General features: G+C 38.8%; 1 protein-coding gene across 2 annotated transcripts in view; it reads left to right on the top strand.

The window, feature by feature from the left end:
- Positions 1-18187, top strand: part of LOC306997992 (single-stranded DNA-binding protein 2) — a 69776-nt gene that overhangs the window by 13445 nt on the left and 38144 nt on the right. For both annotated transcript variants that reach the window (XM_079611672.1, XM_079611673.1), the window contains exons 3-4: positions 872-933; positions 4741-4825. In XM_079611672.1, coding sequence (XP_079467798.1) covers positions 872-933; positions 4741-4825 — 147 coding nt within the window. The remainder of the gene's footprint in view (positions 1-871; positions 934-4740; positions 4826-18187) is intronic.

The raw sequence follows: 18187 nt of genomic DNA, 5'->3' as shown, positions 1-18187 counted from the left end.
GGTCATGGCTCTAGAAGGCTAAAGCCTGCTGTAGGTCTCCACAATGGTTGATTGACCAGGATAAAGCTGAGTAATGACGTTGCCTTCAAGTCATGTAGCAGAAGTCGTATTTATGAGATGTGGGCATGTGAAGGGCATCAACATTGTAACTACCAGTTGTGAATCTCTGGATTTTCTTTGAGCTCTGACTTTCTGAATTGAGAGCGTCTTAATTGGTGGAAGCCAGTTAGTATTGGTCATAATTATGTTTTCATTGTGAATGCTGACTTTAGTCATTATACATTTTGTATGTTGGCAAAAGCATACTGTAGCTCAACCGAAATATGTATTTTTTTCATCATTTACTTGTTATTAACTGTATGACTTTCTTACTTCTACAGACCATGAAAGAAGATATTTTGAAGAACTATTTTTGTCCGTATAACGAAACTCATTGTGGGCCAAAACAACATTGGACCCCATTGACTTTCATAGTATGGACAACACATTTTTCAAAATACCTTCTTTTGTTTTCCACAGAAGAGAGAAAGTCATGGTTTGAAACAACGTGAGGGTGATATGCATTGACCATAATTCTGTTGTATTAGTCCAAAAAATAATGAAATTTCCCAGACAAAAATCACTTCAACGCATGTCCTATCAGAAATATATTTCTCCTCTCTGCCTATAACATTTGGAGCTCCGCTGTCATAGAAGGATGCACTGAGGAACAGTGTAATGCTGTGGTGAAAAAAAAGCAGGATGATATATGGGATGTGGATTGGGTCAGGGACCAGTCTGCAGAACGTCTGACAGGAAAATGTTTCGCATATTATCTACAATCTCAAATCCACTCTCTTTCTCCTTTCTTTCCTCTCACTGCCTGTTGTAGATCCGATGGGAGAAGAACATTACGCTAGGGGAGCCTCCTGGATTCCTCCATTCATGGTGGTGGTAAGTCCCATATGAGCTATATGTCTGTGTGCAATCTAGTACTAATAAGTGAGTATTTCTATATGGACAGATCATTTTATTTTATTATCAATGCACTGTCAAGTTGTTTTGTACGTTTTTTTTTTTTTTTTCAGTACTTGCTGAACGCACACATTTTGCGTTAAGCTACGAAATCACAGCTCATATTTAGTAGTGCTTACTAAGACATGCATCACTATTACTGTTACTTAGAGTTAGTTTGACCAAACCCCAAATGTCTCGTCATGCGCCTCTCGTTATGGCTGGTTTTAGCAAAAACTCAGAGCTAGGATTTATAGCTTGTAACTGTATCGCATTACACCTGCTTAACGGCAAGGATGGAGGATTCTGCCTGTCAACCTTTTAAACTTGTCAGATAGGTACAATTATCTAGCTGGTTGACAGATGAGATTTTGTCAAAATTGCAAGAATGACTCGTGTTAATCTTGGTAGCGTCAGTGAGAATGTGTTGAAAATAACAAATCAAACCGTAATGTTTTGCAATGAATGCTATTGTTTTTCAGCAAAAGTGTTTATAAACGTATTACTGTCTTGGAGATTCCTGTGTGATTATAAGATCTGTATTCACAACTACTATTGCACATTTTGTTTTTATAAAAACGTAGTTTTATGCAAGAAAAAAATACATGTATAGGTGTGATTTATTTGATTGTATATATACAATTTTTTTAAATAAAAAAAAATGGATATTAAAGAATAAATAATATAAAAATACATATTTTTAAATGCATTTTAAACGATACATTTAAAAATTATACATTTACACGTACATCTAAATTCATAGTTTTTTTTTTTTTTTTTTTTGTGTTTTGTGAAAAATGTGGACAAGTTAAAATCTGAACTATTGGCCCCTCCGAGCAAGTGGAAAAAAATCCTTATCCTTGAACCCTGACCTGGTTAACCGACAAATGTGAAGGATACAGTTAAACCAAAAATGTCCTCACTGTTAACTCAAAAGCAACCCCACCAAAGAGAGAAAGTATATCTATTACAAGAGCAACTTCAATATTGTTTCTATTCACTTTCTCTGTATTGATTTATACTAATCTAGGCTTAAGGTTGGCTGTGACACCCGCCGTCAAACTGTATGTTTAACCTGCTGCGGTTTGACCCATGGCAGTGGATGTATTATTGGGTCAGGCAGCCTTTATGGAGGGCACGTCTGCCCGGGTCTGGCTCTCCCACCCCGCTCCTTCAGACAAAAGGCCCAGATGGTGGGGCAAAGACGTGTCCCATCCCTCCTCTAAACCCCTTCCATCAACCTTTGTCTCTGCTGCTGTCCTTTGTTCCTGTTAAAGACCCCAAACACAGATTAACTCTTTGCATACCGTTCCCCTTTGTGGGGAAGTGTCTGAATCCCCCGCTGGCCCAATTTGGATATATTCTCCTCCATTGGGGGTGGTCAGTGACAAACTGAGGGCCAGTGGGGGGCCAGGGGGTCAAAACAGCTCACCGGTCGGTAGTAGTCGTATAGGATAAAGGCAGATAAGTGCAGATTTGAGGAAGGAACTCGAGTTGTTAAACCTCACCTCCTGTGCGTTAGCGCGTTGTAACTCTTTGTGACGGCTCGCCAACTTCCCCATAATTGCGTCTCTCATATTGCTCGTGTTCAGTCGGCGAGGATTTCCCATTCGCCATGATTCTGTTATTAACCGTAAGCCTTGCGGATGTTCCGGTACCTGAGGTCAGCGACTGTCCGAGAGTCGGGATTATCTTGTTTCTCAAATGCAAATGACACACCACTGTACTCCTAGTCATACACATGCGAAAGAGCTCCTTACTGTAAAGTCTATATACGTATGGATGTGGTCGTATTACCCCAGCTTTTGTCTCGTACTGTCTTCACCATTAGGATTTGCTTAATTGCCCCCAGAGAAGAGCTTAGTGTTTAAGAGAATCTATTAACATGAGAATGTAGTTCCCTCCAATTAGCATCAGAGGCACGCGTAAAGCCCGACTCATTGTAATTGCATTGTTTGGCTCGCAGGGAAGTGCCATGACGTCAAGTCAGGCAAACGTGCTCGTGGGGTTAGACCATGTATATAAGTCAGCCATTAAACTTTACTACACACGTTATTTGATTTTAAGGGCCTACCATTTTCCCAATAGAAAAATATAGTACCATTCAAAAGTTTTGAGTCAGTGAGTTTTAAAAAAGAAGAAATTATTCATTTTATTCAGCCAAGATGCATTACATTACATCTATTTAGTTGTTTTCACAGAAAAATATTAAGCAGCACAACCATTTTCGACATTCAATAATGATTATAAATGTTTCTTGAGCACCAAATCATCATATTAGAATGATTTCTGAAGGATCATGTTACACTGAAGATTGGAGTTATGATGCGGAAAATTCAGATTTGCCATATGCATATCGTTCCATGTGGCCATTGGAATGCTTCAGCTGTTTAAAATGGTGGAGAGAAGTTTTTCCTGAACGCATATTATCTGTGATTGTTATAATGTCCAGTAAATGGTTACATTTCACACAACCGTCTTTTAACAGCAAGCTAATTAATTTAAAATAAAGCTGACACATACGTGTTTAATTTTTCAGTAAAAAAAAGAAGATTGATACCATTTATATTTAGCTTTAGCATAATGTATAGCATACATTAACCTTTATATTTGTTTGTATAGCCCTCAGTTTGCATGTTGTTTTTGTAGATAACATTGGCATTTTTTTTTTTCAGAGAGAGATTTTGTATAATAATATATGTAAAAATATGTTTGTTGAAATGTTATCCAGCCATTTATCTGGAACATGAGAGGTTTCCCCCCCACCTATTTCTCTCTCACTTCCTATCCCTCTCTTTTTCTCCCTCCATTTTTCCCCTCTCTCTTTCCATGTCTGTTTCTAGTTTCCTCTTCCCATTAACGTTCCCCACCCCCACATACAAAGGGTCCCTCGTTTTTATCCTCTCTCTCTCTCTCTCTCTCTCTCTCTCTCTCTCTCTCTCTCTCTCTCTCTCTCTCTCTCTCTCTCTCTCTCTCTCTCTCTCTCTCTCTTTCCTGTGTAACTCTTTCACTTGCTCTACAAGTGTTCAGGAATGTTCTTTATCCTGGTAAATATTTGCAGGAAAAAAGCAGATAGTTTTCTGCATCAGCAGAAAGGCAATCATATCAACAAGTTTCCCAATTCAGGTCAAATAGTATAAAAACCAAAAATAGTTTTGTCTGATATGTGCATATATATGATATACTTTATAAACTATGCTTATTTACTCTTTCTTGGTGAGAGCAACAGCAGGCACGTGTCGTGTGGCAATGGTTAGCCTTAGTGCCGCTGGCCTTTTCTTCCAGGAGATTTTATAGGTTATCCATTAAATCGATATCTGAAGACCTGGAGTGATCTAATTTGGGCCAGTTAAACAGGTACTTAGTTTCAGTGCAGTAATTAAAATACCATTTGGACGCAAACCTTGTTCACCCTCCAAACAGCCCTGCAGGACCCAAAGGCTCTTAATTGAGGAAATCCCTGGCTTAATTGATTTGTAACCTGCTGTTTTTGCCAAGCGGGTGGGAGCGGTAAAAGAGTGTTCAAATCTCACGAATACAGCTCAAGTTTGACTGCACTTTTTTTATAAATTTTTTTCCATGCTAGCTTTCCTAATCATTAATAAAGCTCAAATGAAGTCAAAGAAATGTATTTTCTGCTTACAAGTTTTGTATGTGGTATGATGCTTATGTATTTCAACCGGTTTGACTTCATATATGTTGCATTTAACAATCTCAGGTCTCAATCTCTCCTGTTTCTTGTTGCAGTGTATTCTGGGATTTGTACTGTGCCGCTCCAGACCGCCGTGAGACCTGTGAGCACTCCAGCGAGGCCAAGGCCTTCCACGACTATGTGAGTGACAGGCAAACTTGATAGTCTTTTATTCTTCTAGGTGGCGTGGGCAGAGCCGAGCCTCAACCTCTCGTCCAATGGCAATGTGCGTTGGGGTTGGGTCTTAGCCTCAATCTGTTGTTCATGTTTATTGATGTGATGGTGTTTAGTGAATGACACATGGCAGATTTGCTTACCAAAGCGTCACATGATGCAAGCGTTCCATAAGCACATAAAGGTTAAGTGAGCTGAATAGAGGGTTTTCGCGTGAATAAGTGTGTGTTAGATGCGATATGTGTGTACATATGAGTGTTTTGCTCTTGATCAAGTTTCTCCCTGGTTGTCCTTGTTCAAAAATGCTCACGGTATGTAATTGTGTGTTATAGGAAGACAAGTCTGGGATGTTTATTTCCGTTAATTTTTCCGGCAATGGCCTTCATAAAGCAGCCGTACAGCATCCCTGGGAACACAGAATTGTGCGGCTTCTTTAATTTGCACAGACAGACATGTAATCTGATTAACATACTGAATGCTCTGCATTCACAGATGTAATATTTCAGTAACAGTGAAAGGCATAATGAAATGTCAGTTGTTGTTGCCGGGATGCCCGCGGGTGCGAGTCAGAGCGAGAAAGATAGATGGACGGCTCAGAACAGGTTGACTGTAAATGTTTGGTTAATGCATATGTTTGTTAAAATTAAGGTTATATAAGGTTTGCTGAGTCTGTGTTGCAATGCAGTTTTTAATGCAAGTTACAATTGTCTTAGTCTTACAAAAAGAGTCTCAATCAAACTACATTAAAGGAATTTATTGGGTTAAATGGAGCTTATGGCCTGTATTAAATAGATAGTACATGAATACAGTTTAATGATGATACAAACTAATATTTATTACTGTACACAATGTTTTTTTAAATTCACTGAATATATATATATGTTTTATTGTCTATTGAGAAAGCTGTCTGAGTTTCGAACTTTTATTTATCTTAAGCTAATAGTCTAAAAATGAACACATATTGGCTGATTCATAATCTTGTCACTAATATGATACAATTATTTTTAAATATAGCAAATTTTCTAGTGACGTTTTTGCTTCCAGAAGTCAGTTCTACAAGACCTATGTTCTAACATCTGGTGAAGTAGCTTCAGAGACATCATTTACATAAGCTAAGACAGAACGATAGAGATAAAAAGGGAATGTGATTTAGTGGATAATGGTATCAGGGTTAGTTCAGAGAGCCTGACCTCTAGTCTATCTGCTGAACTTGACTGGTGGCGTTTATGGAGACGACAGCTCAGAAGGAGCCTGCACAGTGTCAGGAGTTCTGTCAACATCTGGAAGGAAACAGATCCCATTTCATTCCACTGACCAACATTGCACTGGCTTGTATAAAAAACCAAAGCAAATATTTGACTAAAATGTTGGCCCATCCGTCCTCTGGGATGTGATTTGCAGTATTTTACTAATAGCTAATCGCAAACGCCTCATGCATGTCGTCGCTCATTGATCTTAAATGTATTACTTGTTTAAATGACTTTGTTAAACATGATTAAATATGCACATCCTTTTCATTAGTTGCGCAAATATTCCTTTTTTTTCCAAACCGAAAGATTTTTTTCTGATTAGAACGTGGGGATTTTTTTCCATTCTGCATTTTCAAACATTCCCTTGCTCTGCTTAAAGAAATAGTTCACCCAATAAATATTATTTTATTCATTTTAACCCTGTATGCTGTTATGTGTTCAGTGGAACAGTGTTATTTTAGTATTATTTATATACTTTTATAGTTTATTTTCAGTTTTCATTTTAGATTCATAGTATATTTTCAGTTTTCATTTTAGATTTAGTATTTTGTTATGTGCTTTTGTCATTTTTATTAATTTTTTAACTTTTATATTTTTTAGTACTTAATTTTAGTACTCCAACATTTTTTTCAGTTTGTTCCCAATGTAACATTTCTAATTTCTGTTTAAGTTTTTGATCTAATATTTCTATTTTTATTTTATTTTATTTTATTTTTAGCTTTATTTCAATTCATGCAAATTATTTTGAATAGTTTTAGTTAACAATAACAACACTGCTGTGAACACAAAAAAGCGTTTTACAAACATTTTTCACATATAGTGTACCTTTTGAATTAATGTAACAAAAGTAACCATCAGCTGTCAAAACTATATATATATATATATATATATATATATATATATATATAAAAATGTAAGTGCCTGTATCACAGTTATCATACGTCACATATAAGGTATCATATGACTTCAGGACACTTGATAACTCACGAGTCATAAGGTCTATTTTATGGTGTTTACAAAGCTTATTTGTCCTTTTTGGAGCTTGAGGTCACTATAAACTGTTGTTTTATGAACAATCAATGTATGTGTAGATTTTTTTGTGTTCCACTGCAAACAGTCTTTTGTAAGGGTGTGTGTGTAAATGAGCCCATGTGTGTTGTAGAGCTGCAGTATCATGTGTGCCTGTCTTGGCAAGGTCTTTGCTGCTACTAGGGTGTCCTTGAGTTCAGTGATTTATCATGTTCTTATTCTGATCCCTTTGCTCCCTTGTTGGGTCACAACTCTGTATAGGCCTGTGTGTGTGTGTGTGTGTGTGTGTACCTGTTTGGGTCTTCAGGTCTGCATTGCCCACACCTTCCTGGCTGCTTCTGCTGCGCTAAAATCCAAACAGTCAGGAATCCTCTAGGTATAAGATAATGGAATATAACGGTCTAATCCTCTAATCCTGGGAATGGTTGAGGGCTAATCCAGGGATCTTGTGGGATTGGTGTCTTGGCAATGAGGATGGAATTTTGGGACGCAACACCTCTGAATGCCAGAGTCGTCTGTGTGCTCTTCACTTTCTGCCGGGCTTGAGTCGTAAAGCTTCATAATGAGCATTGATTAACGCAGCCGCAGACAGCTCAGAACATGCTTACACCTCAGATCTGCTTGACAATCCAAATACACCTTATGTTAGTCCTGCTTAACATGTTTTAAAAAAAAAAATCAGAATCCACAAGTTTTACAAGGAATAGAATAAAATAGTAAAAAAAAGTACTTTTTTTTAATTAGCTTGATTAAAAAAAGATAATGTAAAAATAAAATAAAGAGAAAAAATGACTTTAGACAAATGTCTAAAATCATGTAAACACATAAGATTAAAATGGATTTCAGTTAAATACTGTATTTTATAGAATTTTTCCATTCTACATAAAGTGGGTTGTCCTAAAATCACATAACCATCCGTGTCTTGAATTTCAGTTTGGTTAATTAACAGACTTCGGACGTATTTACCTCTGTTTTCCAGAGAAATAAGACTTGGTGAAAAAAGTTTTGTGTCTGTTTTGTCATTTAATGCTAAAATCTTTTTCAAATCTGTTTCTGCTTGATCTACCAAGTTTCTCTCTATATTTCTAATACTGTAAGGATCTCTTCCATTTTATAATTATTGGTTTACAACCTGTTGCCCATACATTCAGTTTCCCCTTAATATTGGCAGAAACATGGAATATTTATACCTCAGGTTAACGCTTCTAGTTAACTTTGCTTGTGGACAACGTCTGGAACCAGACATAAAGGCTTTTCACACTTTACTTAACCATGGGTTATCGTCGTTCTAAACCCCCCTTTAAACCTTGGGTAAAGGAACGTTTTACACTTGTAATTTAGAAGCGGGGTTAGCACTGCTTTTTACCCATGATTATAAAACCCTGCTCTGGAGAAGCACCACTTAGGACCACTTTTGCGGGGTTAACCCCATGTTCTGGGGCTAAAATTGTGCAATGTTAGAATGTTACGGTTAGATGCTTACCAACAGACAGCCAATAACGTGACTCATATTTATGTGGTTTGGACAGTCAAGAAAATACTGCCTGTTGTATAAACACTGTTTCACTGTCCAATGGGAAAAATGTCTAATTATGATGGAAAATGCGTCAATTGGAGTGAAGAAGAGACTTTCATTCTTACCTTTTATAGTCTGAAAAAGCCCTATTTAGTGCACTAGACATGTTGAGGTTCGAGTCCTGCCTGCAACATATCCAGAGTGCAATCGCAGTCTTTCTCCTCGAGAGATTTTTCGAAGTATCCCCTGTGTCTAGAGTATTAGGTCTCCAATTAATCATTCTGATGGTTGCCGGCTGGTATGATGTCATCAGGAAGATTAGTGTAGTAAAATATGGAAATTGCGTACTGTATATAGACGTTGTGTGCGTATATGCGTGTCTGCCTTTCTCTCCTTACCATCCCCCTCATTCCCTCTCTCTCTCTCTCTCTCTCTCTCTCTGGGGAAGATTGATTGGGTAATCTTGCTGTTTCCCCCATGATGCTGTTCGCTAGCTGGCTTGGGGGAAGGAGAGGCAGTGCGGGCAGTATGACGACACACAGGAATAATGATAATGAAGGAACACGCACACACATGCACATATACACAGCGGGAAACAAAGGAAGAGTGAGACTATTTGTTAAGAGAATCCCTAGTTAAATAATCTATATTGAGAAGTACACTATACATGTACTCTAAATAATTTTCTCTCACCTGTCTTTTAATATTATATGGATATTGCATTCAAAACGCCTTTCTTCATTATAGGAGAATTTTGTCCGCAAACATGAAAAGTTTCTTAACAACAGTTTTTTTTTATTGTTGGCTCGAACATGTTGGCGCTCTGCCGTGAGTAAAAACTAAAAGCCACTGGCTGTTTATGATTGCTATCCAGTGAGGCGCACAGGGCTGCACTGAGCATGCCCAGTTATAGTTAATATTTGATCCAGACTCACTGAAGGAAGACTAGTGTTGAGAGGATCAAGAAAGGGTATTTGGAATGGTATGGGACAAAAAAGGAATCCTTCCTTTTCCTAACTAGTCACGATTCAAAATGTGTTCAGCTCTTGCTTTTCTTGCCAACTTGCTAATTTCCGAACACATTTAAGGTTTATTACAGAGCTATATGGAGCTGGATTTTTGACCAATCAGCGTTGACTATGGGAGGAGCTATGTGGCTTACAAATGACCTGTTTTTTGCCACCGTTCCAGCGGGGATAAAACCTCAAATTAACGTGGAAGAGATGATATCGCTTGACGCTTCAGGACGTGTCAGGAAACTCTGATTCTTTGTGCACATGGTCTACAGGCCAGTTCTGATTGGACGAGACGGCACCGATTTCTTCACCACGCACACACTTATGACCGGTGCTGCATCAGCTTATTAATGCTGTGTGTGTCATGTTCAAACAATGCTGAGAATGACCCTCACACAGTTTACAATTTCTGCCTCAGTGTTGATCGCAATCTAATGGTTGAGACTTAAAGGTGAAGTGTCCTATTTTGTTGACGTTTGAATCCTATCTTAGCTTGATATGCAAAGACAATTATCGGCCAAAATGGCTGGATTCTGTTGCATAGAACTGATTAACTGAATAATAATTTGATATTTAGTATTATTAGATTTTCTGTCCAATTTTAGTGCGTTACTTTCAATAAAAGTGTGGTTATTTTATTTTATTGCATTGAATTTTTTTTTATTCAGTTTCAATAAAATGATTGAATTTCATTAAATATTGTAATGTTAATACAATTATACCAAAACAACTAATTTAAAATGAGACTAACATTTTTTTTGCTTTCGGCCAAGTGCAGAATTTTTATTCTGTTTTATTTTGGTGCATCCCTACTTTAAAAGCCTAAATCTGTTTAAACATTCTTCGTTCAACTTTTAAAAGTATATGGGAGCTAACTATAGGGCACAGTTGTCATCGCTGATGAGGGTTCAAACCTGCAACCTTTCGTTTACCAGCCCAGATCTGCCACTCTACACTTCTACTCTTCCTTAGTCACCCTTTGCTCGTCTACACTCTTCCCTGTTAGCCGCTCTCGTTCTTCACACAAATGTTCTCTCTCTTCGGTAGGGTTGGCAGGCAGTGCTGGCAGGACGCTCTTGGCGCGGCGTGCGTCTGGTGCTGTTGTAGCGCGTTGGCTGGTAGCAGCTTGTGAGGGGTGGCGCAAGTACACCAGACTCAAGTACCAGCTGGGCATCCAAACCCATCCCTGAACCAAAAGAGGCTTCCTTGGATTGCTTTTCTTCCCTTTGTGTGTTTGTGTGGGTATGAGCGCCTTTACATGTACACACTCAGGCATGTTTGCATATGCCGTGTGTTTGTGTGTTTGGACACACGGCCTGTTTTTCTCCAGGGGTGCAAACGCTCTACATCTGTGTACAACGCACTCGATGCTTATTCAGACGGCACACGCATGTTTTACGTACCCCCTTTTATCTGAGAACCACTGTGCCGCCTCAGCTAATGGTAACAAACGGGAGTATCAACACAACAGATTACTCGCTTTCCAGTTACGCTGTTACATTATAGCTGTTGACACAAGTTGCGTTCGTTAGCGCTCAACAAGGCACTAATTAATGGGACACACGGTGAGAGGAAATGTTCATGATTGAGAATGAGAAACTCAGCTGCTATGGCTGTTGCTTCTGTTTTTTTCTTGAATCCAGCCACATGATTGCAATCAAAACACCAAGGTTCAGTTTAGTGGTCACCTGATATTTGTCGATTGCTGATTATCAGAATGACCATTACCCAGTATAATGCTGATATTTTAATCATTGAACTCCATGATGACAACAAAGATATTTATAAAATTGCTAAATTATTATTAAATAATCTTTTTACGACTTAAACGGGACATATCATGAAAATCTTACTTTTTCTTTTAAGGCCTATAATCGGGTTCCCAGTGCATCTACCAACCCAGAAAACGTGAAAAGTGACAACCCAGTAACTTTGTTTTGGTTAGCCTTTCTCTGCAAGCATGTCAAAAAATAGGCCGATCAGATTTCGCTCCCCTTCTGACGTAGGAAGGGGATCTTATTATGATATTACCGCCCCTTAATCTGCATGTTTCAACCAACGACGGCGCCGCCATTTGTTTTTCGCAAGCGACAAGTGTAACCAGTTTTAACCCAATGGCAAAAGTTCGAGCAAAGTATGCAAACTGTTCTGTCGTTGGCTGCATAGACTTGTGTAAAAGTTAAACATGACGCTACATGCAAGTCGATGAGATGAATCAATGTAACTCCACAACAACTAAATAAATGTATGTACCCAATAACCAGAAGCGTCCAAATGCGTCTCTCCGTAAGGCTGCACTCCGTTACTGGTTATTTCTGAGATTTTGGATGAGTGACATTATTTGCGTGTTTTGTTATTGTATCCGAAGCTCGTGTAAAGGATCGTCCGTCTTCTGAACGGAGGTGGGGAACTGCAGCTCATTTGCATTTAAAGGGGGACACACAAAAACGGCGTGTATTTGCTCACACCCAAAAAGGGACAACTTTGAGAAGCTATAATAAATTATCTTTTGAATTAAATTTTACATTTAAATTTTAAAATAATATTTTGAGCTGATATTTTACAGACACATTCTGGGGACACCAAAGATTTATATTACATCTTGTGAAAAGGGGCATAATATGTCACCTTTAAGTGCGAATCGAGTCCAAATGCCTTGAATTTCCGTCTTCGCAGTGAGGATGCTGAAATCTTGCACATGGTGTGAGGTGGCAGTTTTGCTGCAAAATGATGATAATGATTCTGAGACATCTGCTGTAGAGGGTGGATTTTTTTTGTATCTGCAGTTGTGTAGGGTATATCATATAGGGTCTTGCATATATTTGCAGCCGGTGACGGTAATGCTCTCCGATTACCGTTGTCATTCCAGCAGCATCTCATGGCTCCCTGATGAATACTCTTGCACCTTTACCTGTGTGTGTGGAAAAAGAGAGCAAAAGCACGCAGTCCCTCCGGTCAAAGCCTTCAGTCTCGCTCTGAACCAACATTTGAACTTTGCAGTGTTGATTTTTGTGTAAAGAGTACTGCAGAAGAAAGAGCTTTATCAGTACCTCCCCAGACCAATTTAGCAGGCAGACAATGATTTAATGTTTTTAATAAGCCTGTGGAGCTGCCTCCCCTCTTCGTGACTTAAATTTCTCATTTATCAATCAAAAATGTAGACGCTAAAAGGGCCATTACATTCGAAATATTTCAAAACACACTAGGCTTAATTTAGAATAATACTCCTGCAGCATTCGTCGATACTGGGTTGAAATAGGGCTGAAGCGTGGCGGTGGTTTGTCACAGCTGTGGTGTACGGTTAGACCTCAGGCGGAGGCCCCGCAGTAAGTCTCGCTACACACCTCATTTACATTCTATACCACACGGAAACCCCAGCACATCGCTCGCTCTTTCCTTGACCTACTGTCCTTTTTGCAGCGTGAGAAAAGTGAAGAGAGTGTGAAACAGAAAAAAGAAATAAAGGAGAACCGAGAAAGTGAAGGAAAGCATGAAGGAAAAACACCGATTTCAAATAATCTTTCATTTCTTTTTTGGGGTTTCTTGTCTTAAAGGATAATTCCGGTATTTAACACCTTGAGTCTATATTGTAGTTTGTTTTGGATGAACAAGAGTGGTGGACAACATTTTTTTGACAATGGTTCCTCTCTCGAGTTTTTGACTATAAAAGAATTGGCCATGGACCCATTTAACATTGGAGTCAATGTGCATGTCCGAAAATGTCATTAAAACAGCCAATAATGTTCGTTTACAAAACTGTTAAACTCACCGAGTGATTAGTGATGTTAGTTGATGTTCCAGAAACAAAAAGTGTTGCGAAATACAGTTTCTGTCGTGTTTTATTCGTCATTTTGTAAAATCCCATTGTTGAAAAAATAGTTCCACTATAGCAAAATAAACGGATTGGAATCATATATTGTGACGATATATTGTTTATAATCATCAACGAACACCACTAACCACTCGATGAGTTTAACAGTTTTGTAAACGAACATTATTGGCTGTTTTAATGACATTTTCGGACATGCCCATTGACTCCAATGTTAAATGGGTCCATGGCCAATTCTATTACAGTCAAAAACTCGAGAGAGGAACCATTGTCAAAAAAATGTTGTCCACCACTCTTGTTCATCCAAACCAAACTACAATATAGACTCAAGCTGTTAAATACCGGAATTATCCTTTAAGAACACCACAGCCTGCATTGTAAAACCAGGCACAACGCTATACAAATCTCCTCTGAGTTTCTATCCTAACCAGAGCCACAATAAGCAACTGGACATTTTTGCCAATCGCTTGGTTTCTATCTTTGTGGTATTGCACTGGGTAGCCCCACCCCCTGCGCAATCTGATTGGTCCAAAATCCCACCCCACATAACAGTATAGATAGACCATCTTTCAAAAGTTGAAAGGGTCTGTAAGAATTGTATTGTTTTTGAAAAAAGTCTCTTGTGCTCAACAATTTTGCTTTTAATTTTTTTTTAAATACAGTAAAACAGGAATATTGTGTATTGTAATATTATATTTTACAATAATTGTAACTATTTTATTATATTTTAAAATGCCATTTATTCCTGTGATGGCAAAGCTGAATTTTCAGCACCATTACTCCTGTGTTCAGTTACACAATCCTTCAGAAATCATTCAATATGATGATTTGCTGCTCAAGAAACATTTCTTGTTATCAATATTGAAAACCGTTGTGCTGTTTAATATTTTTGTGGAAACTGTAATACATTTTTCCTTCAGTATTCTTTGATGATTAGAGAGTTCAAAAGGTCAGCATTTATTTGAAATGGAAATAATTTGTTTTGATCAATCGTTGCTGTATGAATTTCTTTAAAAAAAATATTACTGATCCCAAACTTTTAAACTATATACTGTACTAAACTTCAATTATGTCCTAAATGACTGTGTGACTGTGACATGCAGGGATTTTAGGTTTGGTGTTTTTTGGGACTTGTTGGGATATAGTGTTGACATGCACTTTTATTAGGGCCCAAGCCCTGAAAGGGCGCAGAGCCCTATTGTTCTTCTAAGGGTTTTTTGTTTTTCTTCTTCTTCTTCTTCTTCTTCTTCTTCTTTATAATACATTTTTTTTCAAGGTTTTTGCCACTTTTGGGGGCCTTAACATACTCAAAAACTCTTGAAACTTTGCACACGGGTCAGAACCCGCGGCCATTAGAGCCGGACTGAAGCTGGTACCCGGGCGTGGCAAGGGGGCTCGACAGCGCCCCCTGGAACGGGGTCCGAAAACTTGGTCCATAAATCAAACACGCTTGCATGAAATAATATGAAACTCGGTACACTTATAGATCTCACCGGTTCATATATCCTTCATGCTCTGACTTTTTACCCCAGCCCAACAGGAAGTCGGCTATTTGGCGTAGTTTAAAAAACACATGCAATGGAATTTAAAATACTCCTCCTAGACGATTCAAACAATCACCACGAAACTTGGTGTGCATGAAGTCAAGACATTGAGGATGAAAAGTTGCGAGGGGATTTTTGATATCTCGAACGGTTTGGCCGTGGCGAGGAAACGAATTTATGGCGAATATTGGAAACAGGAAGTGTGTTATAACATCCTCATACATTAACTGATCTTGATGAAACTTCAGCAGTGTGTTCGCTGTAAGAAGCCGATGACATGGATGTGACTATTGTGAGTCAAAGTTATAGCGCCACCAACTGGCAGCAGGAAGTGTGTCACTTTCAAAATGCTTTGAAATCACCCTCTTATTTTTACCCGATTTGCTTCAAACTTCATCTGTATAATGTAAACACACGACAGATGTAGACCTGTGAAAGGATTATTGATATCTTTAATACTGTCGCCATGGCAACGCTTTAAACTTTTATATTCTTTTTGGATGCATTTGAGGCTCTTAACATGCTTCAAATTGCATGAAACTCAACATGCATTTGACATTTATTGCCTAGTACACTTGTGCGAAGTTTCAGAAACGGGCGTGGTAAGGGGCTCAGTAGCGCCACCTTTAGTCAAAAATGGGGTATTAGTTTTACCTACAGTAACCAAACTCGGTACGTATATTCTTCTCTTCGATCCGGACAACTTTCTAATTTACAGTCATTAGCTCCGACCAACAGGAAGTCAGATATTTTGGTTTGAATGTGTACTGTTTGGAGCATTTTCCCTCTGCCCCTCTGTGTGTGTGTGAGTGTGTGTGAGGAGGGGGGGGGGGGATCTGTGTGTGTGTGTGTGTGTGAGGAGGGGGGCTAGTTTAGTTTAACCATTTCTCTGCTGTGTGCAAAATCTCTGGCACTTTTGAGGGCCTTAACGTGCTCGAAAACTCTTGAAATTTTGCACACAGGTCAGAACCCGCGGCCATTAGGGCCGGGCTGAAGCTGGTACCCGGGCGTGGCAGGGGGGCTCGACAGCGCCCCCTGGAATGGGATTCGAACACTTGTCCGTATATCAAACACGCTTGCATGAATTAATATGAAACTCGGTACACATATAGATTTAATCGGGCCGAACAACTTTCCCTGGGTCAAGTTTTACGCCAGCCCAACAGGAAGTCGGCTATTACGGGTTGATTGGAGAACGCTTGCTCTCGCATTTGAAACACTTCTCCTAGAGAATTCATCCGATGACCACGAAACTCGGTCAGCATGAAGTCAAGACATGGAAGATGATAAATTGCCAGGGGATTTTTGATATCTCGAACGGTTTGGCCATGGCGAGGAAACAAATTTATGATTAAAAAAGGATGCATAAAGTGTGTTATAACTTAGTTACAGTTTTACCTACAGTAACCAAACTCGGTACGTATATTCTTCTCTTCGATCCGGACAACTTTCTAATTTACAGTCATTAGCTCCGACCAACAGGAAGTCAGATATTGTGGTTTGAATGTGTATTTTCTCTCTCTCTGTCTCTCTGCCATTCTGTGTGTGTGTGTGTGTGTCTGTCTGTGTGGGGAGGGGAGGGGGGATGTGTGTGTGTGTGTGTGTGTGTGTGTGTGTGTGTGTGTGTGTGTGTGTGTGTGTGTGTGTGTGCGTGCGTGCGTGTGTGTGATTTTGGTTGGGTGACAGCTATAGGTTACAGTTTGACAAGAGTTTATAGTTTAACAAAAGCACAATGTTGTGTTTCATTGCGAGTGTACACAAATATAAGGAAACACTTTGCATTTTGAATGATGTTCTGTATGAACAAAATGACGGAGTATGTTTTTATGTCTCCATTGTTCGATCGAGCCTCACACACACACACACACACACACACACACACACACACACACACACACACACACACACACACACACACACACACACACACACACACACACACACACACACACACACACACACACACACACACACACACACAGCATTCCAGCATTGCAATCTTGACATCGCAGAATGTTCATTATAGCCTTAATAAAATATAATAATAAAATAGTCAACCTTACATATAAAAATTACACTGCTCTGTTTAAATAGTCATTTGTACAGTTTGTGCCGTTCATAGTAAGCACCGCTCCACTGTGAAGAGGATAATTTTTCTATATTGGAACGTAAGTGTACAAAGTGTACAAAGTACAAAGCCTATAAAAAGAATAGTTTAGCATCCAAAAATGTTAATAATATATATGTTAAAAATAGGGGGAAAAAATTATTTACATAATATATATATATATATATATATATAATTAAAGCTGCAAGCAGCGATGGAGGGCCCAAGCCGGTGGCACCGCCACCCGGTGCCTTTAGTGTAACTAAAGGCACCCGGGGTGGCGGTGCCACCGGCTTGGGCCCGCAATCGCTGCTTGCAGCTTTAATTATATATATATATATATTTTTTTTTTGTATTTTAATTTTAATTTTAATGTTAATTTACTAAATCTATTATTTTTAAATATTCACTTTCATATTTTATTTTAACAGCTTGGTTTATCACAGCCAATCAGCTCCCACTTTTATGTTGATTGCACTTCCTCTGAGTCTTGTCCACTGGAGCTCTCTGCCAATTTTAAATCGATAAAGTGAATCCTCTGTAATGTAGAACAGTACGCCGTGGACGATTAGATGCATGTGATGCTCCGAGCAGCTCTGCTTCCACACGTTCCAGGAAGCTTAGTTGTGTGACTACTGCACACATTCACGGTGTTGACCCACTAATTAGTTAAAGCACATGTCTAAATTCTTATGGATTTTGCATTAGCACAAATGAAGTGTTTGGTTGTAATTTCAGCTCGAGTCGTGTTAATAAAGGCCGTAGAAAGTTACAGTAATCACTCAGATCAGTGACCTGACACACACTCTCTGACTGAATGTGTCAGAAATCTATCACTTCTGTATGAAACGACCAGTAAGGGCACATGTCACTGCCTGTTTATGCACGCTTATTATTTTGGAGATGATCAGTAGTGCGTTAATGGCTTTGAGCTTTTCAGAGCTCAGTAGAACCAGCTTTTCTTTTTTTTCCCACTCCATTTTTATTCTTCCCTTGTTTCTTTTTCTTTTCTTATTTTCTTTTTCATACATTTTCCTG

Source organism: Phoxinus phoxinus, assembly GCF_949152265.1.
Source record: "Phoxinus phoxinus genome assembly, chromosome: 5".
Taxonomy (NCBI): Eukaryota; Metazoa; Chordata; class Actinopteri; order Cypriniformes; family Leuciscidae; genus Phoxinus; species Phoxinus phoxinus.
Note: the sequence above shows the minus strand (reverse complement) of the source record. Positions and strands in the feature narration are given on the sequence as shown.